The following is a 27137-nucleotide window of genomic DNA, read 5'->3' as shown; positions in this document are numbered from 1 at the left end:
AACAGTCATGGAGATTGAACAACCGGCAACTAACCTTGCTTCTGGTCAGCAGACCTGGAATTCAGTGCCTGGTTTGTGTTTAGTCCAGTACACAAGTTGAATTATACCACCGAGATGTTCGCTCGTCTGTGAGGTCTATCCACGTGTTACCTTTTCCTGCTCAATACCACGTTCAGATGGTAAAAGACTACGCTGTTGACATAAACGACATGAAACGGTTCAATGCATACATAAGTCACATTAACGCGGCGCCAAAATGCACCGAGTTTACCACTGGAAACTACTTAATCAGCTCTTGTAAACCCAATGCAACCACGTGACGTTGCCCAATAGAGTCACACCATTTCCAACGCTCATGGTTAACTACACGCCCGAAAAATCAAAGAGTTGATTGGGAAACAATTAAATCGGCTGTAGTTTCGTCCTGTGTGAGGGAACCGTCGAAACGTAGTAAGCGAACAAACAAACACACACGAACTAAGCTTGTGGTAAGCAGTTAGCAGCGAAATCGGTGAAGCGGAGGTTGGAAGTCCGTGTTTACTGGACCAGATGGATTCCCAAGTATACGAAAAAAGGAATAATTCCCCCCGTTTTTTTGAATAAATTATCCACAAGTACGGAGACCTTACGCATCCATTCTCCAGAAACTAACCCTGCGGGGAGAAATCGATTAAAATTCTGATTTTCCCAACCAATTACAGAAGACTATATTGTGATTGTGGATAAGCAAACGATCGTAGGTACGACTTCTCATTGTGTTGACCACAAAATAACTATCGAATACGAAATGGACTCAGCAACTTTCCGTTCAAATAACGGGCGAGATTGAACAACAATATTGATATCATACTCAAAAAATGTACCGGGACGCGTAGAAATGTAGGACAGATCGCGTAAGCCTTCTGGAAAAACGAGAGCCGTCCAAGAGTTCCAAAAAGATATAAATACCTCGAAGTGACTCAAAGCAAAGATGTACATCAGATACAGCCGTCAATAGGTACTAAAAGTGACCGTCGTGAACCACACCACAATTTCTTGGTCGGGTTAATACCGAAAGGTATACTGAAAAGATAACAGATTGCATTCTCATTACAGGATAACTCAAATGGGCTTTCCCACATGATAATAAAAACAACAGCAACAGCGATGGAATTTATAATAATACACTTGTTCTTGATTTGAAAGTACAGGACAAAAGAGGTCTCTTTAGAAGGCTGGTCTCTCCGTAGGAAGACCAATGGTTGTATATTTTGCTGTTACTCCGACCAAGAAAAGCTTAACGAAACCACTCTAAGTGAATCGACTCAAATTAACTGGGTAGCAATCAACTTTACACTTGCGGATCAGGTAGGATCAATTGGAAAACTAAACTAAACCAGAAAACTAAACTAATACACTGTATCAGCGCCCAACAGTCTGGAAACAAAAAGTTTCATTGCCTTTCCCGGGGAAATAAAACTTTACGCTTGTCAAATCTTGCCCAGTGTTTCACAGAAAGTCCGCTCCCTTTAATTTAAACGACTGGATAACCTAAGCGCGACACGTTTCAGACAATCAACTGAGGGTGGCATGGTATCACGTGTTTGAGTGAAACACTCAACCTTGCATATCAATTTAACTCTCACTTGAGACTCACCTGAATCTCTCGTTAATGATGCCCCTCAAATGAATTTGCTGCACATAGGCCGTCTCATTTTTCAGTTGTTACTATATTCAACATGTCGCAGTATATTTTTATGGGGAAAACTGCTCACAAGGTTGCCAAAAGCCCTTTGACAGCCTGTCACCGCTTTGGTCCTTCTTGGGGCTCATTAGGTAGGCGAGTTTCGGTCAACCTACCTGAACCAGAATTAAGTGAATTTTGACATATCGATTTGCTTTCCACGGGAGACTCGTCTGAATCTCTCGTCTATGCACCATCACTCCTCCGGACGTTAAAACAGCCCTCCCTCGAAGATACACTAATAAAGATCATCAAACCTGTTTTTACCTGCAAGATATCCCCACAAAGGCATCCCTGCTCAAAAGCATAAATCCATTTGTTTGTAGTGTGTGGACTCGGATTACTGTTTCACGCGAGTTTGGTATCTGTAGGATGTTCGACGTGTGAACCAATTTCGTGAATTCGCCCCTTAAAAATACAGGCTGAAAGCTAAGTTATGAAAAATCTCAACAGAAAGGCTATAATAAGCAATGCCTGGATAGTAAAAAGCGGTTGAAAATGTGATGACCGCTCCAGGACTGGCAATAGCTGTGCCGGTAGGGGTGCACCTGATGCCAAGCTATCCGCCAACCAGTGCCACAGTGGCCCACTGACCTGTTTACACGGATGTGTATTTGGAAGAGTTTTTGGTTCGCACGCTGAACACGTTTCGAAAACAAACGAGGTGATATCGGTTCGGGACCAACATCCCAACCTGAGATCAAACTAATAAGAAGAGATCGTTTACCCACAAGTACCACGCTGTGTATAAGACTACCACCAATGATCTGTCACCGTTTCCAACCTGCATAGGGCTGATTATGTAGGCAATAACTGAATCCCATCCCGTCCTTAATGGGACAAATAACTTTCTGAAAGAACCCTAGCAACAAGAGCCCCGAACAAACCCCCAGTATATCAACCAAAACTACAGCACATAGGATTGCCCGGGTTTATTCAGGGTAATAATCAATGTGTTATACTGAATCTGGATAGTGACCCTCCCTGTAACAACCCGCTAAAGTAAGACCATGGAGCTGTGTAAGGTAACCATCAGTTTTTGGCTACTGATCCCAATATATAATGGAATTCCTGAGGCTGTAATAAAAGGAGAGTAGTGTGCCCATGCGAGAAACTAATTAAAATTCAGTGAGATAATATTAACAACTAGGTCTAGTGTAGGGACCATCAGGTTGGCTGTTAGTACAACTAACCCAGCCCTGTGAACTACGAGGTAGCCGTTTCATCACAGTCGGCTGGTGGAAACATCATAGATTGATTATTTTGAGTCTTATGCCTATAATATCGCATTTTGCAAGTGAACGATTAATTCAACAAAATAGCCTTTCCGCCAAGCATATCAAACCAAGTTTTTCTATGGTTTACAAAACAAACAGCAAACGGAAACTAAAGGCGCCCCAGACAATCACGTTACACGTTCTGAAACTCGCCAACCAAAAGTTTCGCTTGCTGAGGATCCATGTTATGAATATGCAGCACAGGTTTTTTTACATACTATCACTGGCCTGCGGATTCAGTCTGTCGTACAAATACATCAAATGACATTCAACGCACCAGAGGAGTGCGTTGCCGGACTTGAGGAGTGGCTCATGAATCAAATGACGTTTCATTCTGACGAGTGAGCTGACTTCCCGTCTTTTCCGGAAAAAACCAACACGCAAAATAGTGCACTGGACTCACGGATGTTTTTCCTCCAATATGTTAAATGTCCTAGTTGCCTGTTCATCAAACATTACTGAGATAAACAAATACAGACGTACAAACGCCAAACGGATCGGTACGGATGTGGACGGACTCCCCTTGCGGAACTCTTGTCATTTTATTAGGTCATCTTGATGGAGCTGAGATGAAAACAATGCATCCGGGGCTGACCACCACAGCATGAATCAGACTGCTCATTCAGAAATGCTACATTCCGGATGCGTCAGGTGTGATTGAATTACTCTGCCACAGAAAACGATACAATCAATAGTGGTGAGCTTTGCTCTGCGAATCATACTTCCACTAATCGCAATGGCGGAAAACGAATTCCACTGCACATTTTATATTTTACAAACGAGGAATCTACAGCCAAGAGCGGAAACCGACTTGTTTCTCCATCGGTGGTGGGATAATTACAAATGTCCTTATGTAAATTATTCGTCTACCCTCAAACTACGACCAGGATAGTGGCGTGGAGCAAGCGCACAAAACCACCCTGAGGCCTAATCTACAACTCTGATGGGATTCTGAAACCAACGGTGAAGCTTAGGAAATCAGCACGACGAATATCAGGATCAATTTGCCTGTTTCCATGAACATGAATGACTATTATTCTAGGCGAGTTTTCTTGACATGGCAATTTACGACAGTACTGAGTGGTCGCGCAACGAGCCGTACGGAGAGTCAATCCGTATACCGTGTAGTTGTGCGGAAATCTACCAGCCATCATATCCATAACGTGTTCAGCTGTAGCATCCTTTCGGTGCCTAGCTACCATGCATCCCGAAGGAAGCACCAGACCTAGGATGACCAAGTCTAGACAGGGGAAGTCGAGATGCAAAGATCGGGTTCGAAACACGGACCTTCCCAGTCTGTAAATTCGCGCTCTGACCACTGAACCATTCAAAACGTAGCAGTCATTTAATTTGAAAATACACCAATGCACTACTCGAAACAAGGCTATCGCAAAAAATTTACAGCGGTTAGAGCATTTTGGGTGCTAATCTGACGTTTTCCCGTCTTCTGAAACGCGAAATGTATGGTACAGTGAACTTCACCTGGTCACCTATTGCGAAGCACTTTGTGGACTAGTCCGATGTTCCCACCGACCCAGGAAAGATTTGAAAAGGCTAATCCCACCAGTATAACAAAACAGGAAGTATTTTCATGTTGAACAAAATCGTACAAAAAACGGCCAAGAAAGAAATCCCTCAGTAAGATTCCGGAAATGGAGCAACTGAGTAAATCTTACCCTTTTCCAGGTTGATCGGAGGATGATACTTCAAACTCGTTTGACTCCAAAACACCGGTACTGAACCACGAACCTGGAGAAATGCTGCGGTATGCGAATTATGGATTTCGTGAGTTTGGATGATCTAATAGCGTAGAAATGAAATGAGAATGGTGAGCAATGTAAAACACTCAAGAGATTCACGACATACTGTTTTCAAGCTTATCTAACAGAAGAGACAAAGTCTAACTGGCTAAAGTGAAATTCATCTGTATGGTGCCTACATACAACAGGCACACCAATACAATAAGCTAATTCGATTGGCTCATTTAATGTTTTAGGACACTGTTACTATGATTCCTGAAGCAGCAGTTGCAGTTAATTTGTCCCCAGTTAGACTTAAGCTGGACGTGAATGCCACATAAGGATACCTTTTATCTCACGGCTAAAGTAGCTTAAACAGGATTCCTCCACCCCTAGGACGACCGGTTCCGTCGGGGTTTGACATGTGGGGGGTAGGGTGCCGGTAGTAGGAAAACACGCATTATGCCGATGCCGATTTTGACTTCAAATCTCGCGGAGATCGCACAGGGAAAACCAAGCTGTGTGAAACAGGTGGAAATACGTGGGTTCGCCGTGTCGATATTCTGGTCAAGCCATCTATATACAATCAAAATTGACGGACACGAGAACGAATAGATACCTGTCGAAACCACCTGTTAGACCATTATGTCCATACAACGCCACAACAACCAAACAGCGCTACCACTGTCCGATTCCCTAATGAGTTCACCAAATAAAATCGGGATAAGGAAGACGAGTAACGTAATATGGGCAATCGATCACCGCTGTCCACATACGCAGAAGCTTCTACGTGTCCTGGAACAACAGAGCAGTGGAAAAACTAAAGCTATTCCAGTGGATGAACTGCGTACCGACACTAGTTTAGGACCAATCTTATCCACTTCGAATCTTCCCAAGTGTTTTTTTCGACGTTTTATTAGTGAGACAGCTTTATGAAACCCATGTTATGTTCTGTTTTTGAGAAAACTAAAAGAAAGGTTTACAGCTACGTGAGTTATATTTCCCCACGATTTGAACTAAGTGAACTTAAAAAACTCCATACCTTAAATAGGAAAAACTTTACTCCCATATTTTAAGGGAAGATGCACACATATCGTGACTTGAAAGTCAGTTAACTACGGTCACCAACCATCATGTTTTCCTTCAGCAATAAAAGATCAGACATAAGCCGTAGAAAATGTACTACGTGACAGATGGCTTTCATGATTGTCAAATTGAACTGAGCGATCCAATCCAACGTCAGTCAGCAGATAAAATTTCGTCCGACTACAAATGCCAATCGCGTGTAGCAACCATAGAACAGGATTGAGTCTCTGACTTGGGACGTAAACTTATGATCAATCTAACCTCCAGTTAGCCTTTCTCTTTCAAACGGGTAGTGGAAGCCCACTCATCAAATAGCAAACAAAACACATGACACTATCGAAGCAATCGACACGAAGTCAAATTATATGCCTGTGTAACAATAATCAACCGAGAGTGAAAGTGTGAATACATTCCGATAACCACCGAACCAAGGCAACAGGTGTATCCTAAAAATAACGAGAATCTTGATTTCTACAACTCTAAGTTATCGAGAAGTAGAAAAACATGCCTCTATTGTACGATTGTTTCCGCTCGAAAAGAACGTATAATACGAACTGACACCTGCGCACTTTTATGTGGTCAGGAAAATTGCAAATTCCAGAAATATTTCATACAACCTTTTGATATTAGGATGAACGCTTTTATTATATGTAACTGAGACCAGTACATCAAGATGATGAGTCTGTAGGGCGGTCACTCAATCAGGTCATCCCAAAGGACAAAAGCCCGTGCTACTAAGTCCGATTGGAGTGAGGCCGCGCAGCATTCATCCTGATATGCAAAACACGTGAATAAACTCTGATAAATCGCATTGATTTAATTCTAGGCTCTAATCTCGTGAGCCTACATCCGCAAAAACGGTTACAGAATATTCTGAAATGGTAGCAGATCAACCAATTTATCAGCTATAAACCGTGTACCATTCTCACAGTGGTTCTAGCTGGTAGAGTTTAGATCACCGGAAAATGGAAGAGTGGGGGTCATACAGCCAACCTCTGGAGGAGGTGGCACATCTCATTAGTTATGGAACGGGGTGGCTACACAATGAAGGCAATAACCCTGATGCATGAGCACCATTGAATACACGATTGGGCCATTTTTGCCAGTGTCACTAACCATTACTGAGGTGAATCCGGGGGCTCCAATCCAAGAGGGCGGTGACACGATTAAGTTTACTCGTTAGTATTTTCGTATTTCGTTGCCGTCGTATACTGTCCCGAGAGAGGGCAGCCTTGCCTTGGTGAACTCAGGCGTATACTCGTACGCACCCACAGGAATTGGCATACGGTGCTTTCATAAGGGATATATATTTGCACATTTTCGATCGCCAGACGCCACCAGTTTCCCACGATCGACAGAGCCAAAAGCAAATGTTAGATCAAGAAAAACGACCAACGTACGACATTTAAAAGAGTGGCGCTGTTCAAGAACTTGTCTCAAAGTAAAGATATGGTCGACGCATCCTCGGCCAGGACGAAACCGAGCTTGGCTTTCACGAAAACGTCTCTCTCGATGATCGATCAACCAACGCAAAACAATGCCAGAGGGCTGATGCGCCCTTCTCGAAAACTGGAATGAAGGTCGAGGAGGTCCATTCGGCTGGTATTCTGTTTTCGTTCCAAATCTTCTGCAGTATGACGTTAGATTGTTAACCAGGACCACGTCACTTTCTTTGAAGAATGAGAGGTACCAACCATCAGCGCCAGGCGTCTTGTCGTACTTGAGGATTGAGACTTCATGCTGGATTTCTGTTATTGATGGTAGGCTGGTGTCGATGTTCCATTACGGCCCTCTGGGCTCCCCCAGAGGTTGTGTTGGAGACCAGCTGAACCGTTATTCCAAGTATTAACCCCAACGGTCATGACGACTATTTTGTAAGTGAATTGCCGTTCCATTGTTGAGACCCCTTCTACAGCCCGCAACCGATTCCGCACTCTTGGGGCTTACCAAGTAGGCACAGTCCCCTCTCTCATTCCCCCAAGGGTTTAGAGCAGAAAACGAGACTTTCTTTGGAAGATGGTGGTCTGGGGAGCTTAACACGTCCTACGACCACCATAACTTGATAACCCTTATTCCAGTGATTCACCATCCAATACTCACTCGGAAACTGTCTCAAGAAGCCGGCAAGATAGACGAGGTATGTAACTTCATCGGTGTAAAAGTTTCATCCAAAGTTACTTCCAAAACAGACTAGATGGGTATTGCCGTTAGAATAACCGCACAAAACCGAAAAGGAATAGTTTGTACGGACCAGGTATTTTCATTAGGCGGCATGCAAGTTTGCAGGAGCCACTTACACCCCACTGCTTCCGGTGTTACCGACCATGAGTCGTTGTGGTTGACAGAGGTGTAACTACAAAAAACCTTTCTCTCCAGAAAAAAACTACCCAAAATAAACCTGCATAGAACGTGTTGCCACCAAAATGAGAAAAAGTAAGACAGCGATGATACTCCCTGTATTTGGAGTTATTGTTCTACGAACTTCAATCTATAGCTGCACATATGAACTTGAAGGAACGCTACTCACAAGGTTTTTGAAATGTCTTCGACAGCCCATGACCGGTTTCGCACTTCTTGGGGCTAATCCGGTATCCATAGTCCACGAGTTCCGTCAACTTCATGGTCTTGAACCCTAATTGGATGCAATTCGCTCAATAAACCCATTTGCAAACCAATTTGGTTTTGAAGGGAGATTCGATTGACTCCCAATTAAATCTCGTATCTAATGCGGGTTAGGATCGAATTCATTTACGAATGAACGTGTCGCGAGTCGTTATGAACTGTTTTACGCCAACGGAGTATACACCGTGGTTCCGTTCCTTCCAGAAAAACAACCAACGTCACAAATGCCACACAGACTCCACCTTCAGAGAATAACTGTTCACAAACCACTGAACTGCAAGCATGAGCTAACGGCACAGACTACGAATGACAGTTCTGTGTCTGATGATCGTTCGTTCCCATGGAGAAAATAATACCATTAACTACCAGTTGTCACTAATACGGAACATACCGATCGGATCGGACAGGGTGTTGATAAGCAACTATCGGAGATAAAGAGTACTGGGAATTTCACCTCCTTGCAACGGATGAAACAAAAAGCCAAGCGGACTGACCACTACTAATCGGATAGCTAAGAGCAGATGAATGGAGCGAAAATTGAGGCGTTGTTGACACTGAGTAAGTGAAGCATCTACCTGGATTATGGGGGAAATAGTAATTGCATGTAGAAAGTCGATGTTATGGAGTGTGTGGAATCCGCGGTGGTGTCCGGCGAAATCCGCTCATCTGCTGTATAGCCGACTGAATAAGATAGATGGACGAATAATAAAGAAACAGTGAAGAGCGCCAGTCTCAGGCTTCCACGTCTGATTTAAAACTGGGATTCTGAAGTCTATAACCAATGCGTACGAAGTTTAGCACAGCTGAAAAATACACGCAGCTTATAACTATCCTCTTCGAAGAGATAAATGACTCAGTTTGGGCTGCTCAAGTCCCAATGGGCAACATACCCTTCGTGTGAATACCTCCCGCGGAAGGACCAACCAGTGTCAATGACATCAGGTTTTGGAATTTACCGAAGATGTTTCCTCCTCGGATACTTACGGTAGACAAACGCTCACGTAGTGCCAGAGCAAGGAAGTAGGATAAGAGGTATACCATTGATAACATCTTCGCTATCGTGACTCTTCCACTGGCTGCAACTCACCGAAAGCGAGCACGTGCTCACTTTAGCTGAACAATTGCCCGAACATACAGAGTAACTGAAGTGACAATGCCAGATCAGTTTCACAGAAACACTCATCATATCATATATCACCTGTAGCACCCTTTCGGTGCCTAACTGTAATGTCACCAGAAGGAAGTACGAAGACTGGGATACTGCCAAGTTGCCCAAGCCTAGATAGAAGTCTCTGGAGCAAAGGTTGATTCGAACAAGGGGCCTTTCGGTCAGTAAACTCGCGTTCTGACCACTGAGCCATCTCGCCCCTTACAGAAACACTACTCGAAAGTAACTCCCGATATTGGACCCTCTGCAGAAAATCACAAACTAAATATGGTGCCTAGTGTAAGTTAATGAAAAATTGGTTAGACTTACTTGCTCCGTCTCGACGTAGTTAGCAACGTGCCCTTCAGGGTCGATTCCCCGTCGGCGATAGCGCGTACCTGCAAAGCATAAATGTTCAAACGTTAACGTTTCTTGTTTGGCCCGGAGTCTGGAAGACCTCCGCCCTCAGAATCCCCATAAAAACCCGAATTAAATTAAAACTCCAAACCATCGATTAAGGTACGTAGAGCTCCAAACATCCAATCATCTTACTGGTGATAAGAATACTGAAAGCCACCCATCCAGTGACGTAGGAAACCGTTGTACATTCAATTTCCAAAGCAGACGGTTTCCTCCATCTCGATTCGGTCTAGTACACATGCACCGGCTGCATGAAGTAACGAGATTCCGATATTCAATTGACAATGGCTGGGTTAGGAAAGATCTGATGAAAAGAGCTGATGCGAATAAGGCGTGTGAAATATCGACAGTCCCAAGAGAGTTCGCCTAAACAGTGGTAGTATTTAAGGCTATTATTATATGTGACGGATTATGAAACGGCTGATAAAATTGCAAAACATTGTCAAACAAACGTTAGAATAATCTGGACGTGAAATCAAACCGGACCCAGAATTCGACACGTGAGTGCTCATTATCTCCTTCTTGGGTACGGTTAATACATAATTTAAATTCAAGGGACTGATTCAGGCAGGAACAGAAAAATTCCCCGAACGAGACAGATCAAAAGATCGACCAACAGTGAACACCAAAAAAGTAACGGTGCAGGACAAAACTATCCACAAAAAACCAAAGCGATTGGATATTACCCTGTTAATGTAAAAAATTACAGACAATCATATCATGTGGCGAATTCTGTCCATTTGTTTGGTTGTAGCGGACATCGTTGAAGGTTGTANTTGGAAGGTTGTACGACAGAACTTCTGTCAGCAGGAAGTGTAAACAAAAATCCTTTTCACTGAATCCTGGAAAAGACACTAACGGACCATTCGAAGATCCTGGTGTGAAATAAACGCATCTCGGTCTAGCCTACAACCCAGATACGTCGGAAAACCCGATTCATTATGAAGGTTTTGTGGTTACTCCCCAAACTGCTCACGATCACTAGAACCGGACTAATAAGTCTGGAATTTACACGATAGTAGAGGACAGCAGGCGTGGGTTGAGTTTCCCGAACCGGTTACATTTGCCATTCGAAATCTCAATGAAATTTAGACAACAACAGTGACTGAAAAAAGGGAGCAGAAAATAGAGACATGGATGAGGTAAAAACGAATCAACCACACCCGTCGTTCTGATTTGTGTTCAGTCCAAAGATGGTAGAGAGTTGGAAATTTCCTCTAGCATGCAAACAACAGTCACCAGGAAAAAAACCACCCAGCTCAGAATGATCAACGCAATAAGTAATTCAATTCGCGAAAACGGATTAGAACAAAAATAACAGGGAACTGCTCCCCACCTGTTGGGGAAACATTTGTTTTTCGATAATTAGATGTTGCTTCGGTCTTGTCTGCGTGCCAAGCAACAATTCAAACCCGATTTTGGCCTGAGGTAATTTATTCCAATTAGGGTATCGGAAAAAGTCACGCCATGTAAATGTAAGCGAAAAATACATGAGAGAAAAGGTACCGAAAAATTAGAGCAGTCAACACATCCTAAATGCACAAGAAAAGGTAGTTAGACGGATTCACAAGTTACGGGACATAGATGAACTGCAATCAGCTTTAAAGGAGTCTGCCTCTTAGCTCCCAAAATGGCCACTTGTGGGGTAGGTGCGAAAAGCAGGACTAATAAAGAACTAACAGAAATTACACCAAAAGCCGTACGGTTTCGCAATCGGCATCGCAATCGCCAGTCCGACGGAGTCAGGCTACTACTTCGTCGACTACTTTTCAGGGCCAACCACATTTACTTTTGTCAAGGGACAGGGGAGCCACAACTCAAGGAACGCCGTTGATCAACATGGTTTGTAGGGATAGGAGCAATCACCCCATGATGCTAATGGTTCGCCCAAATGTTTGATTTCACCCAATGGATTGGCCATTGGCTATTCACAACAGGATTATGAGTAATCTCATCCCATCCTACCTATGTCCTTTGGAAATTGCGCTTTGCTTAAGCGATTTATCTCAAAATAGACCTACGTAGCGGCTTGCCGATCCTGTGTTAAATGTTCACAAAAACTCGTACGTCGTCCTCCTTCGGTTTATGGTGATCAAAAGCCACACGGCTCTCGGCGTGGTGGAAATTGACTACTGAGCTCCTTATTGGGCGAGCACGCCCGCAATGATTCCAAGGCGTTTCGTTCTTTGGCTCCATTTGCTCCGTGGATTAAGTTACGCTTGAGAACGGATTATTTGGCCACTGTGTGGCATTTAACGAGCAAAAACAGGAGTTGAGCATTTAAGGTCCAGAATAGACCCAAATTTATGGCCCAAAAGAAATACAAACTCATAATGATGCTTTTCAGTGCGTAGAAGGACCGAAAAATAACCCAATCTCTGTATGTGTTTCACCGAGAAAAGTCAGTGAATTTACAGATATACTCCCAATATATTACTCCACTACTGAACATACGGATTTAAGCATCTACAACTGGTCTCACTTCGAGGAACGAGTACGGAACGACGTTCCGGGAAGAGATAAAAGACCGGAATCATTGATTGACGAATGAAATTATGAATATACATGTCACTGACGAAATCACAAGCTCCTCAAAACGAACAGCCTCACATAACGCAAAAAAGGAAGAAGAGATCGTGTATTTTTGTCAGATCCGGCCAACCCACTTGATCGCACTGCGCCAACATTTCCACTCAATCGCCAAAGTGTGGTCAGGTAGAAGGGCGAGGAAGCTAAAGTGACTTGCGTTGGATTGGTTGATCGAAGAAGAGAGAATAAACGTTGACGAGCCCGTAGACTACAGTGTGAATTGTCTGGCTTGACGTAATTACAGTATCCTTTAACGAAGAGGTTCGGTGATCTACCTAACTGGACATCGTTTCAAAACATGGCGCAAAGGCGCTCCCGATCTTCAAAAGCGCACCATTGGTGGGCGGTGTTGTCAGTACTGATATGCTGCCTGAAATCTCTCTGCCTGTCTCTGAAACCTCGAGAGACCAAATGCTCCCTGAACGTTCCCTCACAGACGGTGAGTATGCGGAAGATAGCGCACACCTTGGTTCAGATCCTTCCCAAATGCAGACGATTTTAAATAACCTAGATAATCTTGCCGCACGGTTTCGAATGCGCTTCACAGCTGCAAAGATCCAACCTAAACCTAATGCTTGTAGATGAACCAATCGACTTGGTAAATGAATTTGTTTCCTTGGTCAGCTGTATACAGCTAATGAAATTCCTTGAGGCCAAATTGATCAATTAGTTTGTCCAGTGCTCAAAAAAGCCTAAGGGTCACTCGAAGACTGCGTTGATTTAGTCGCACTGTTTTCGACCTACATAAATGGCATAGGGTGAAGTGTATTACGTATCTTATGCTGCGGTAGATGTTTTGTGGCAGAGAGTGTGCACAATGAATTCGTCCCACAACTCTGTTATTCTTACTGCCTTTTTCCACTTTGACACTTGAAGCCTCACTTTGAAGGATGCAGACAATCCCAAATGAGATACCAAACGTAGCTCACTATGGGAAACATATACATTATGTAGCGTCCGAAGCACTATTGAGGCCTCTAGTTTTTACCGTCCCCTATACAAATGAACACATTCGAGCTTTGAACGCGCGCCATCCACCGAACGTACACACGTAACAAGAAGAGGCTGTTTCATCTTTGGAGAGTTCCTTTAGTTACTCGTAATCGAATCACGTTTCGTTGTCTACTCCCCAAAAGAGGGTGACTAAATAGCGACTGTCAACTAAGGAATTCAGGGGCGCAGTAGCGACCACTGGCATGCTCCGATCACAAATTATGTGGGTGATCAAATTTATCGTTAGAATCTGCCGAACTGTTCTCGCTTACAACCAAATATGGCTTACTTAGGACGCGTATACGTTAGGCTAGGTTATCAAAAAAGTGCACGTGAATACCGCACAGAATGAGGGAGAGAGGACGGTCAAAACGGAGAAAATTGTCTGTTTTAGAAAGTCTACCGCCAAAATGAAGGTACTTCTGACTCGAACCGTCGAGTCCTGAATTCAAACTTATTCTACGTACTTGTAAATGTTCACTCTATTAAGCTTCCGTGCTGATCAGTCGGCTCATATACTTGACGTTCACTAACCGGTCACTGAAAACCTACGTTTTCATTTCTTGGTTTTCTACGCTCCATTGAACGGCCAAAATGGAATTTCGGTCTACTTGAGCAACAGAAGTAAAATCGATCATAGTCTGAATATATGGCTCATCACGATTCGGTTCGATACTTGTATACAGAGTTTATCGTTGCTACCATCCGATCTGTAAACAATATTAAATAATGTGCAAACAATATTAAATAATCTAAATAATTCTGCCTCGCGGTTCGGTATGCGCTTCACACCTACAAGGTGTAAAGTGCTACTACAAGATTGGGTGGGCTCGAGCCCTAGCCTCATGCTTGCGGATGAACCGATTGAGGTAGTAGACAAATTTGTTTACCTGGGCAGCTGTATCAGTCCCGGCGGTCTCGCAAAAGATGATAGTTCCATCCGAATTGGGAAGGCCAGAGCAGCTTTCGTGAACCTACGTCACCTGTGGCGTAGGCGCGACATCAACTTCTCTGTCAATGGTCGAGTTTGCAATGCTGCGGTGCGCTCCATATTACTATATGGATCAGAAACCTGGCCGCTGCGCGCCGAGGAGGTCAAAAGACTTTCAGTGTTTGACCATCGATGTCTTCGGAACATTGCTCGAATCTGGTGGGAACACCGGATTAGCGGTGCTGAAGTAAGTCGAATGGTATTCGGAAGAAGTAACTCACCCTCGATAGATGAACTGATCACACTGCATAGGTTGCGCTGGCTTGGCCACGTGCTGCGTATGCCAGTCGACCGACTTCCTCGAAGGGCTCTTTCCGCACAACCATGTGAAGGGTGGATGAGAGCCAGAGAGGGTCAAACAATGACTTGGCGGCGAAGTGTGAAAGCTGTTACCAGCAAAATCAGCTGCGCTGGCCATTGCCGCCTTCCTGGATGGGGATCCCGAGACGGTCCACATCAATGTGTAGAGACATTGTGAGACATGGCTCAATCGCGCCCTCAATGGCGCTCGTGAATCCAAGCTATTGCCTCCAATGCATAGCCCCTTTTTCAACCCAACCCAACCCCCACTTGACAGCCCACTAACAGTGCTGGATTTATGCACCAATTTATCAGTTCCCGCCTTCAATGCGCAGCTACCTATCCCCACCCCGCAAATAATCGGTGAACGAAACTGTGGCAGCTACAACCACCGTACGACAAGTACGCGGTTCTTACAGCTGACAATGGTGATGATGACCGCCTAATCTCCACTCGAAAACTACATAACCCAATGCACTTATGCATCCTGGGCTGGCACTCGTTTCCACATCTACCAATCGCATTGAAATGTACCGCAAAAACTATACTTTGCCATATACAGTTTGTGCTAGGCAGTGTGTGGTAGTCCCAGGAGACAGGAACAAAGAATGAGCTAAAAAGGGTAGTTCTATAGCTAAGCCTGCTAAGTCATATGAGGACACGTATGCAGCTAGCTAGCGTCGACAAATAATCATTCTGATCTGCACAACGATGGTCGAAATAGGTCACCTATGATACCGTTATAGGCTTACCACTCTGGAATGCCAAGAGGACTAGGGATGACTTGCATACAGATTAAAATATGGATTAAATGTAGTTCAATGGGGAGTAAGATACGAAACAATGCAACACAATACGACTTCCCCGTCAATACTACCAAGCTAGCCCCTTCGGCAACTGTCAACTAGCAGGACAACCAACTAATGCGCAAATCGAGGACATTCCAGGTTGTACAGCCTCGTCTCAGAGATGGACGAAATAACGGATGTAGCCAAGCGTTGCAGCCAGTTTGACCGGGTCTGCACAGGTCCAACATGCAACAGCTACACTTTTATAGAGGTACTGCTTTCGAGTAATGTTGTAGTCTCAAAGGGTCTCAGCAACCGAGTTTATCGGGCTGACGTACAGGCGGAGAACCATTACGCTAAAAACCTGATGGAGACAGCCGACACTACCATGGTGACAGTTGAACTGCCCATCATCGTTGTTAGCGACGACTGTTTGGTTCCACGCCCCCGTAGCGTTTATATTGAGAGATTTCAAGCTTGTCAAAGCAAATGAAGTCGAAGTAAAAACATTGAAAGTAATCAGTGATCATTTCAAGAGCAATGCTTTCCGACCATAACAGTTTCACAACAAGTGCACGTGATTACACGTCCGAAAACCACGCTGTTCATAAATGCCCGGTAAATCTCACAAACAAGTTCTTCTCGACAGGCACGGATGAAGCGTCGCGGTCCCGATTATGATAATCCCATTCTAAAAGGGTGGCATTTGTATTGTGCGCCAGGCAAATCAAAGCAGCCTTATTTCAACGGCGGGAAAACACCTACACTAGTCGCTACAGTACATGCACATGACCCTTGGAACGTACATGCGCGTGGGCTGTATTGGTGGTGCGGTCCTTATTTCGAAGCGGCCTTATCATCGAACGTATAACTACATCTAAAGGTCCGCAGGATGTACCAAAGCGAGTCTGGGGTGTGCTTCAATCAACCTTTCCAACCCGTGCTACTAGGTGTTTTCACGTTTTATTGTTTAGGTGCACCAATGCAACCCACGTCATTCAGCAGCATCACACCCTAATGCACAATCTTGAACTGTATAGCATGGAAGCAATAATCAGTGTTCCTTCGATCAAGGGTACGGGTCTGTATCAGATATACCGGATGCCTGGATAGCTCCGATACTAAGTTGAAGCGGTGGGCTGTGAATGTTTTAATTAAATATCCGTACTCTCGAATGTAGTATTTTCTAGATCCCCGGCTCCTCGATCGACTTTCACAATCGATCGAACGGTGACTCAAAGGCATGTCATCCCAAGTAAGCAGCGAAGCTTTCTGCAGCCTCTAGCACAACCTTACAATATAGCAGAAATATATCTAGCATGTTTGATAGTACTAGTGACAGTTTTACCTAAACTTCAGTGTCTGAAATAAAGAAATTCGGTTCGGTAGTACGCAAAAGCACCTACAATCTTGGTTAGAAAGATCGATTGAAGCACATCCCGGACCTGCATCGGTACGTCCCAAGGATCATAAGCTGAAATTCATACCGCACATCCGACGAAATACAGTACAAGATGCAGGATGGAAACACAGTACGAACGATTAACCCACATCCATAAGCAGTCCAGTGGTCGACGGCAAACAGTAAAATTCGAAACAATAGAACCTAGTGATAAAAATATCCAAACACAATTTTACTAACCACATAAGTGCGGTCAGACTGACAGCTAGTGGTCTCCCAGCTTGGCAAGTTAGTTTCTAAAGGGGAACCATAACCAATACTGTATATCTCCCCAATTCAGTTCCCCTCCACTTGTTCATAGGAAAGTATGACTGATTACAGTCGCAAGTGCACGCAAAAAACAACCTGTTTAGTTCTCTCAAGACATAAACAAGGTATTTTTCTAGTTTTAGGTAATTCGAGTAATGAAGGGCTGGTGTGTTTGAAAAAACTACAAAGGTAGTGAATCAGGTGATACCCATAGGACGATTCGCAAGCCGGACATGTGAACATGAGAAAATTCGCGTCTTTGGAGAAAATATGCTAAAATGTATTATTTGAGGAAAATAGTTCTGGGCGTACGGTGGCGAGAAAACCGAGCTATTAATGATGCTACGTGACATGAAGGAATCCCTCATTTCCAGAAACTTTACTGGCTTCGAGACAATCGCATTTATTTAGCCGCGTTGTGTATTTCTATTCCTACTCAGCTGAACTCGTCTTACCGGCAAAAAAGTGTACATCAGAGACCGGAAGTGTAGTAAGATTAATCGCTTGGGGGTGTTCTCATTGCTCTGCCTTCAGAACATTCAATTAGGTGGTTTACACGAATCACATGGTGTTCTGAGCACGTGTCAACCGCATAATCACAGGGTGATTGGCGTTTTCTCCAGCAGGTGTGCGAGCGAGTTCCGAGAGCAGTAGCGCCTATAGTAAATCCCAATCACACCCGTACACTGCAAAAGATGTGTACCTAGTAATTAAGAAATTAGAAGGCAATCATACACGTTTCTAATCTTGCACGAACAGAACAACGAATACGTGGGAAAAGCCAGCGGACCAAAAAGCTCTTGGATATCACCAAATTGAACGGAATCCATGACTGGTGATTCGCGACAGATTCGTGACTTTCGGACGAATTCCACAGCTAAATAAACCTGTAGGCTTGCACAAAAACGTTTGCCAAACAAGTTCCATGTACTCGCTTTCTCTCGCCATCTCACATTTGGCACCTAAGCTGGCACCTCAAGGTCGCGCTCACCAAACGCACCGCGCATTTTTTCCTGCGAATGAGGAACAGTGGTAGTACCACCTGCTCAGTTGTTCGTAACCCAACCAACCAAATAGATGCGTTCGGTAATTGTATGAGTGTTCTAACTGCAAAGACACGGACGAAAACCTGCAAACTAATGAACGCAGCGAGGAGGCATCCCAGCGACGGTCAGGGTATATGAAACGACTGATATAAGCAGTTTCAGAGTTGACCATACTGACGTGAGCTTCGGTTCGGTTGCCGGAACCAATGATAAGTGGTAGCGGACCGGACTGGCAGACGGACTGGTTGATGATGGATACCACATAAAACACACGTTAAGAAGTCCCAACTGATCATAGTAACGAACAATTAAACTTAGGTATATTTGCAAGACTACGTCTATCCCAAGAGATTTCTTGAAGTGATTCTGAGTAGTTATCATTGCAACACCAGCTACTTCAAAAACGCAGTAAGTAGAATATAAAGTTCTTTAATTTGGCGCTCCCCGAAATTTTATGTTTTAAACTGGCATGACGACAAAAGGAAACAATCGCATTTCACCCGTCAAACTATGTTCCACAACCCCGCTTTAACCATAGATCGGAGAAAGTTTATTTTTATTTCGGCTTCCAGATACTTTTGTTATAAACACAGACGTACCATAGCGAATGATGCACTCAAATGACAGAGGATAACATAGTCTGGCGACAAAACATTTTTTGTTTCTTTGCTGAATGGGGTCTTTTTTGTTGTGATCAACAGTCTATATGTAAGGCTAAAAGACATGTGAGGGTCGCCACAAACGGACAAAGGTAGGAAATAGGTCTTTTTGTCCAAAAAACCACGCGCTCATCACCACGTGACAGCCGTTGTAAGTGCCGTAGCATCTCCTGTAAGTTCCAACTCGGCGGCCTAGCCACGGCGGCAGTAAATACGCAAGCCGGTCCTCCTTCACCTTCCCTTAGCACTGGGAAAGCATTGCACACAGACTTTTGGAATGTCTTCTTTACGTGGAAAACCATAGCCTAAACTGGACTATCAAGTTGACATTGCTTGTCCTTCGGAAATGTAGTTCATGGTGCATCTTTCCGCTGACTGCACTATGATGGACGAAGTGATTACTCATGCCTGTATGATGTTGCTCTTGCCCACAGAAACAGTAAGTACGACGTCCTCAGAGTTATTGTTGTCCAGGATTGCGAAAGATCATCTCTGACGTTCGCAAATCTGACTAACGCGAACCCTTCAGTGGATGAAGAAGCTGTAGCTGATACAGGAACCAAGCTCATTGTCACAATCCAGAGTTGCCGAATCGGTGGCATGTAGATCTTTTGACCGAGTGGTGTTATTTTATAGGATAACGGTGAGCGGATAGGCAACTAGCATAAAGCGATTTGCATTTATTCTCATAAGGCCCATGTTCATGGTTCTCAGATAAACACGGTGAAAAATTGAGAATGCTCACCGTCATCAGTCAGCGGCACGACGCGAAAGCCGCGATAAACGACCTTGATTGCTACTGGCAACGTTAAAAAAACTCGGGGGGTAAGGAATTCAGCAAGTACTGCGCAAACGTTTGAAAAAAACTTCAGGGAAAAGGACATATTCACAGGTTTTGCAGACACAAGAAATTCAGTTATACGTTCGGTCTTGTTACTGAATAGCGCCAATAATGGCAAGTTGTCGGTATTGCCATCTAGTGCCATCAGAATACGGTAGCCCTGAATTAGCCACTAGAAAGGAGAGAAATCGACTGTTTCAAATGTAACTACAGCAAGTTACCCCTCAAAAATTCATTCAAGTTGACTGACCTGTGACAAACAGTAGTGACACACTCATCAAATACACTCATTTGCACGCCAATTCGGTTTCCACGGGAGACAGGCGAACCTCCCTCCGGTTTACGAGATTTCTTGAACACAATACCAACGAAAGCACGAGGCGGCCCTTGTGAAGCACATTTAGTTGAAGAATATCATAAATCGATTAATTGAGCTGGGATTTAGTTGAGTCTCCCAAGAAAGCTAAATTGGTTCACCTTACCAGTAGTAAATGTTTAAAACATCAGTACCGTTTGATCGTATGAATGGGGAAAGGCATGTATTTTCTGGTTTTTATCGACGACTTGGCTGGTTCGTGAAAATTACTTAAATGCAACTGTAAAAGTGACGTAACGCCTTTTCCAAATAGGCTTTCTGCCTTTAGTTTTTTGGAGAAGTACTGCGAGTTTTCCGTATGTATGGGAAGAAAAATCATTTAAAAAATCTTCGGCTGGTGTTTAGGTATTCCCACGAAGACTGAACTGGAATACAAATGAATCTCGCGAAAATTGGTTTCAAGTAGAACATACGGTTGACAGAAACTCGGGGACTCCGCCCTCCTGGTGAGACCGAAAAAGGGTGAAACCGGTAGTGGGCTGTAGAAAAATTTTCAGCAACTTTATGGGTAGTTTCTTCCGCAAAAATAGTAAGACACCTTCGAAATGCCAGCAAATTTTGTGAACCTGTTAACATCGGTGTAAACCCGACAACACTGGCGTTATGTTCGCTCATGTCAATCGAGTTGTTTTGGTGCTGGAAGGGATGCTAGGGAAATTTCAGTAGATGCTTTTAGCGGACTTCACTTCTTTGCCCAAAAATTGAAAGTCAATGTCCTGTGACTGGGAGTGGTACGCCAGATACGAGATCGTGGGTAACATGGATAACGATGAGGATAAGCGAATATCGAGAGTATCCTCAATTTATTTCAGCACAAAACGCGTGATAGAAGCGGTCAAAGTCCAGGTATGTTCCCCTGACGGTCCGAAAACAAAAGACTGTCGAAGACAGCAGGGCGAAGATGAAAACGATAATAAGAGACAAAATAACCCAATCCAAATGAAATGATGTGGTTGACAAGTGCGCTCAGTTATTCACACTGTGCACTGCATACAACCGTCAAGCCACTACGTCTATCGTTAAAATACATCTCCAGCCAACCAAGTTCTCTTCAATGAGAGGCTAGGTTTCGGGCGATTTATGGCAGCAGAAAGCTTATCACAAGGAACAAAAGGACTTCAGTCTCTCGAATTCAATTATGAAAGATAAACTTTGGCTTCATTACCCTCTTGAAGGACGGAAGTTACAAACTCTTTCTGGACAGTGGTCATTGAATGAGAGATGGTGATCTGCTTTATGGAGTTGAACAGCCAACCTTCACTACTATTCCTCAACCCATGGATGCTCTGCGACGTGATCGACAATCTTTGAAAGACAGCAACGTTTGATTTGACAACTTAGGATCTGGGACAGTACAGCTTAATTGATAATCACAGAAATGGGCTGTCACTAAGCGACACGCCTGACCAACACGATGAGCCCAGGTTCCGGTGCGCTTATGAGGATTCGGTGCAATGCGTGCAAACCATGGAACTCCTCCTTTGTATGGCGGGTTTAGCTGGCCGTCAGCAACGCACCGATGTGTCAGTGGAAGAATGAACTGGTCAACATTTCAATGAAAACAGAATCCCACGTTCTTGGGGAATCATGTGCAAGCTCTTTGTTGACAGTAGAAGCTGCTAGTGAATCACCCGAGGATTTGGCTTCCTTTGGATGAGTGCAGCGAAATACACTAATTTGCATACCGATTTGGTTTTGACGGGACACTCACCAGGATCCCAGCTGAGTAGCGTATTACGTCTATACCTGAGTAGGTCTTCCATTGCATCGAACTCAGAAAACAATCAAGACTGCGTGAACAACTGCATTAGAATAAAGATGTGCCAAACGGAGCTTCTCGAGGAAGACTACACCACATAATCGGCAGCATGGTACACACAATCGAACCCCTATATTTTAAATACGCCAAACCGGCAACATGGGTAAATAATCGTGAACTAGGATTAACGAATACTCACCGGCGCGATACCGACTCCGACGAGAAAATAATACCACGGTGAGTTCATCAGTTGATTTTGAAGACGAAATAGTAGTTTCGATTTCAGATTCCGCACTGTGTACAGGAGAACTGTGTGTGCTATTCAGCGGTGAGATTTTATCATACGATTCAACATCAAGTGTAGACGGACATGGAGATCTGAAGGACTGTTGTGAGGTTGTCGTGCCGTTGCTTTGCTTGACTTTGTCGATAGGACTAGGGAAGCCACGTATTTTTGTTTGATTGCCATTGTTGGTAGTCTGCGAGGAACTTAGATTGCGTAAATAGAAAACAGATGTGACAGGGGCAGATCGAGGTTTAGAGACAGATGACTGCGCGTCAGTAGTCTGCGAAACGGATTTTGGTTTCGGTCTCGCGGGGGGTGAATACGAGGAAGAGGGGATGGAATTTCTCAAGGGAATCCGTTCGACCTCTACATAGCCCTGCACAACCGGAGGAAATAATCCCTCCAAATCTGAGATCATTTGAACCAATCGACCGTTCCAGTTTGTTTTCTGACCGCACCGTTGGCCGAAAGGAGGGAGGCCTTCTGCAGCTAGCAGACGATCTGCATCCGCAAGAGGTTCTGAGAGTAGGTTGATATTCCAAAAAAACTGTGAGTTCGCACGCCGCCAAACAGGTTGTCTATGGACTGACGTATCCGAAGGATCATCAGGTGACGGAGAAATGCCTGTCCAATAAGATGGAGCCAGTTTCGACTGAGTCCAATTGGTTACGTCTCCACCACCAGGGGAAAAGTAAAAGAAAGAATCTTCTTCCAAACGCAGCAAACGAGCTAATTCCTACAACGAAAGAAGGCAATGTTGATAATTGGTGGTTTCACCGACCATCCTGTGTGGGACGTAAACTTGAGGAGAATCCAGAAGAACAACGCGAAAAGTTGTTAAATACATTGACCACGGTACATATCGGGACAGAAATTTATTCGTAGTGTGCAACTAGAAGCCGATGGAAGATGTCAGGTAAGGAACATTCAAGCCACTCAATCATGACACTAATTGTACATCTATGGGTCGCTAACCAAATATGCAGTGATTGGGGTCTGTAGAGTCTATCCAACGTCCGAAATGCATTCTCAGTGGCACGGTAGACCAGATACGCACGACAGTCCATAAAAGGTCACCTCTTGAACATATGCTAGTTTCTTCCGAAGAAAACTTTGAGATAAATGATGATGTGCCTCTAACATCAAATACTACGTGATGTCGTGAACCCGACAGAGGTAACAATGGAAAATTCGACAGCAGCGTCACACTCAGACACCGAGTCAATGCTGTCATAATGGCATTCATCAGAACCGTGAATGCACTAACGACGCACGACCGTGATAACAGCGAACAAGGGATATGGGTGTACAACATACCAAGGAAGAATACACCGAGAATCAGCCACATCACACAACATCGCTATCCATGCTCAGTGAAAACAAACACTGCATTCCAATCACCTAATGATGACAAAAGCAACTTTTTCACTCTCTTTAGGCACCATTTCAAACACCTCACCTCCATATTCCATCTCATCGGGCAGAACTGTGAATGGACTCGCTAAGACAGCAGATACTAGCGCTTTGTGGTGTAATCTATGCCACAATACATTCGGCAAAAGACTACCATGAACGCCTTCTCCATCAAACCAACGTGCTTAAAATAGTTATGATTTGGTGTCCGCCTCGTTTGTAATTTGAAGAGGGCAACCAAGTGTTCGACGTAGATGATGCCAGACGAGATCTGAAAACCTAGTATGGACGACGCGGATGAATTACTAATTGCCTTCTTTGAGAACAATAATTGCAAGAATGCTCGAAAGACTCTTTCGATCATGAATGTAAACGTCTGTTATATAATGCAAAAGTGGCTCGCCGGTGAAGCAAATCTACTAAACCAGTATACTCAGTTGTTTGTGCAGAACTCAAAATGATGGATGATGCCGTGGTAACGAGATTGAAGTGATACCGCTGTTCAAATTTTTGATAAGTGTCGTACTAGGCAGACCAACAGAGAAAGTAGACAATGCACCCAACGTGTGTGTATATTATCGCACATAAGCCAAATTTCAACGCTTGACGAGATGTAATGAAAAAAGAAAAACCTGAACAACAAAACTCCACTTCAACCAGAGCTATAAAGAGCCACGCTAAAAACCACGAGGTTAGTTAGTGTATAGGACATTAACGAAAAAACAATCAAACCTCCTGAATTTCAGAAAGGCGGTCGATCAATGGACTACTGGGAAGACGTAATATAGACCAACAAGCAGGTAACAAAATTTCAACTCACCTCGTGAATTCGTTTCTCATATTTTATTCGTTGACGGTTATGAGACTGTCGAAACGAAAAAATCAGAATCCTGCGTAAGCCGTACTACCCAACGACAACTGAGAACACAAACACCGTGAAAGTCAGGTATGGAGCCTAGTCCGTGGACTATACTGCTTCTGATCTATACTACTAACGAATATGTCGGTAGTACGAAAGCAAAACGCCTAAATGGAAAGCACGAGCGGCAGCAACCAGACGTCGAAACGCAGGCACCACTGCTAACACGCGACTAGAACAACACAGTTCCCGTTGCCACATTATTCCATTTGAACCATCCAATCGACTAGCAGTACGTGCCCAGCGGGTGATGGATTCTAGCCTTCACAACTAGTGGTACTGTTGAATGTTTACCAGAATCAATGGCCGCGCCAAGCACAAACGTGCCCCCCGCTCAGCAGAAATATGGTTACAATACAATAGTTTTCCTGTGAGAATGCAACTGAAGACTAAACCGAGCTGAGCCTTCAAAGTAATTCGGCGTCTAAAACGAAAAAACATCCTTGGCAGTTGGTTCGCTCCCTCAACTGGGCGATTAGGAGGCGAAATTCTCGTCACCGATTGAGATGACACCACTGTATTGTGCTGACAGCCCACATTCGACTGGAGAACAAACGCTGACAATCAACTGACCAGATCAAGAAACGCACAAAAAAACAACTATGTTATCTAGGGCGCCAATAATTATCGTTCACTGTTAAGTGTCATTGTGATTTTAAATAGTCAATGAGCGATTCCGGCAAGAATCGAAGAAAGTTGCACCCTAAATGGAGTGTGTGGTTCACCTTCGTAATACGCACGTATACTGGTCACTTGTGAAAATAACACTACATCAGCATGAGCCTCGTGTAGCGGAGGCAGGTTCTTACCACTTGCATCACAAGAAGGACAAGTTGATTTGGAAAAAGAACTAAATGACAAAACAAAAAACTAAGGTACATTCGAATATAATGAAGAAAACAATTTTAACTATTACGGACTCAAAGACAGAAGAACAGTCCCACTTTACGGCGCCACACGTTTGAACCATATTGATCACGATCTTGATCTCGACTGTATGGCACTAATTTTCAGAGTTAAAAATGAGACCATGGCTATTTGGTAAGACGTATTTTAGTGTTTGTTAATCCGACAAACCTGACATTCCTTCTTTGTTACCTCTGTTAAAAAATCTTCAGATGTCAGCTCCCAGAAAAACTGGGAAGCTTGGAAATTCCGTCATTTCTCTTAAGGCCATATCGGAGAAATAGATTCTTTCTATGTGGATTGGGTGCAAAGAATCATGAAGAAAACACCCACGACACGAAACATGTTGCTTGAAGGGCGATTATCCCTAAGAGAGTGCCATCCGTAGTGAAACCATTCGGCAACGAGTCAGCTCAAGAAACATCCTAGCGTGGCACGTAAAAGATTATCAGTACCCTACTGGAAAACAATTTGATGCATTTCTAAGTAATCAAATCCAGCTATTACTGGCAACGTAAGAATTACGGGTCTATCCTTATTGTGTTACGAATAACAACTATGGACTAATTGCGGAGGCGCTCACAGTTCAACTAGGAAATATAGCAGCTCCTGTGAAGATGTACGTGTGTGCCTGCCCAAACCCCTGTTGCGTAGAAATCAGGAAACGTTGGCCATCTGACTCGACCGCGTATAAAGCCCAAATTGTGCTAAGGTAAATTGGTGCAAGTCTCTACATTGGTGCGCGGACGTGATTTCAAAATCACGTGAATAGTGAAAGTCATCTGAACGGATCAAACAGTATTAAGGAGGCCAAGACGTTTAACCAACCAGTTAAGGCCAAGGAAATCAAGTCACACCGCAATGCGAATCGGGGACCGCCTAACCAGATCATATAGAAAAATAGGTATCACAATAGCTTATCGAAATGAAGGAAGATAAAATGCAAATACCCTAGAGCCTGTACTGAACAATCAGACCAGTGACAAAGTCTAACGGAACGAAGCCGCCCCACAAACTAATCGAATGCACGGAATGTGGACAAAAGTGCGGAGCAATTCGTAAATTGTCCAATGACATTAAAATAAGGAGGTCGCGTCCAAAACACCTTTCAAAACGAAAGGAACCAAGGAGGGGCAGCCCCTAGCCGCGCATTGACGATGTTCCGATAAATAAATAAATCGTTCAGCTGTAACACCCTTCATGATGTCCGGATTGTTCGGCATGAAAGTCTGCAAGTAGGCTGCCAAGCTCATCGAGCACATCAACAAACGCAACAAACACTAGGGAAGCGCATCGCCAAATAATGGACACGAAAATGCCGACAAGTGAAATCTCACCAGTTTATAATCCATAGCACCTGCAGCGTCTCGCAGGCGTCGCTGGACTTGGCGGATGAGGGGTCGTCGGCCACTCGACGTCAAGGGATTTGTGGATTTCCGCTTGCTAATTTCGGGATGATCAAGATTGCACGGCTGTGGATTGCGAAATGGAGAAATGCAGATGAGGAGAGTAAAGAGAGGCTAGATCGAGAGTTGGACATTTCACT

At 44.0% G+C, this 27137-nt stretch overlaps 2 protein-coding genes across 2 annotated transcripts in view; one reads left to right on the top strand and one right to left on the bottom strand.

Annotated features, from left to right (window-relative positions):
• Positions 1-3345, top strand: part of T265_01408 (hypothetical protein) — a gene marked incomplete at both ends in the record, with an annotated part of 9220 nt that extends 5875 nt beyond the window's left edge. The window contains one exon of the mRNA XM_009165434.1: positions 3100-3345. Coding sequence (XP_009163698.1) covers positions 3100-3345 — 246 coding nt within the window. The remainder of the gene's footprint in view (positions 1-3099) is intronic.
• The window catches only part of T265_01406 (hypothetical protein), a gene marked incomplete at both ends in the record, with an annotated part of 122912 nt that overhangs the window by 69635 nt on the left and 26140 nt on the right, over positions 1-27137 (bottom strand). The window contains 5 exons of the mRNA XM_009165432.1: positions 4677-4800; positions 9925-9992; positions 22267-23089; positions 24587-24631; positions 26929-27063. Of these exons, the coding sequence (XP_009163696.1) occupies positions 4677-4800; positions 9925-9992; positions 22267-23089; positions 24587-24631; positions 26929-27063 (1195 nt within the window). The remainder of the gene's footprint in view (positions 1-4676; positions 4801-9924; positions 9993-22266; positions 23090-24586; positions 24632-26928; positions 27064-27137) is intronic.

This window comes from Opisthorchis viverrini (assembly GCF_000715545.1).
Source record: "Opisthorchis viverrini unplaced genomic scaffold opera_v5_15, whole genome shotgun sequence".
Taxonomy (NCBI): domain Eukaryota; kingdom Metazoa; phylum Platyhelminthes; class Trematoda; order Opisthorchiida; family Opisthorchiidae; genus Opisthorchis; species Opisthorchis viverrini.
The sequence above is the reverse complement of the archived record's forward strand: the minus strand, read 5'-3'. Positions and strand labels throughout refer to the sequence as shown.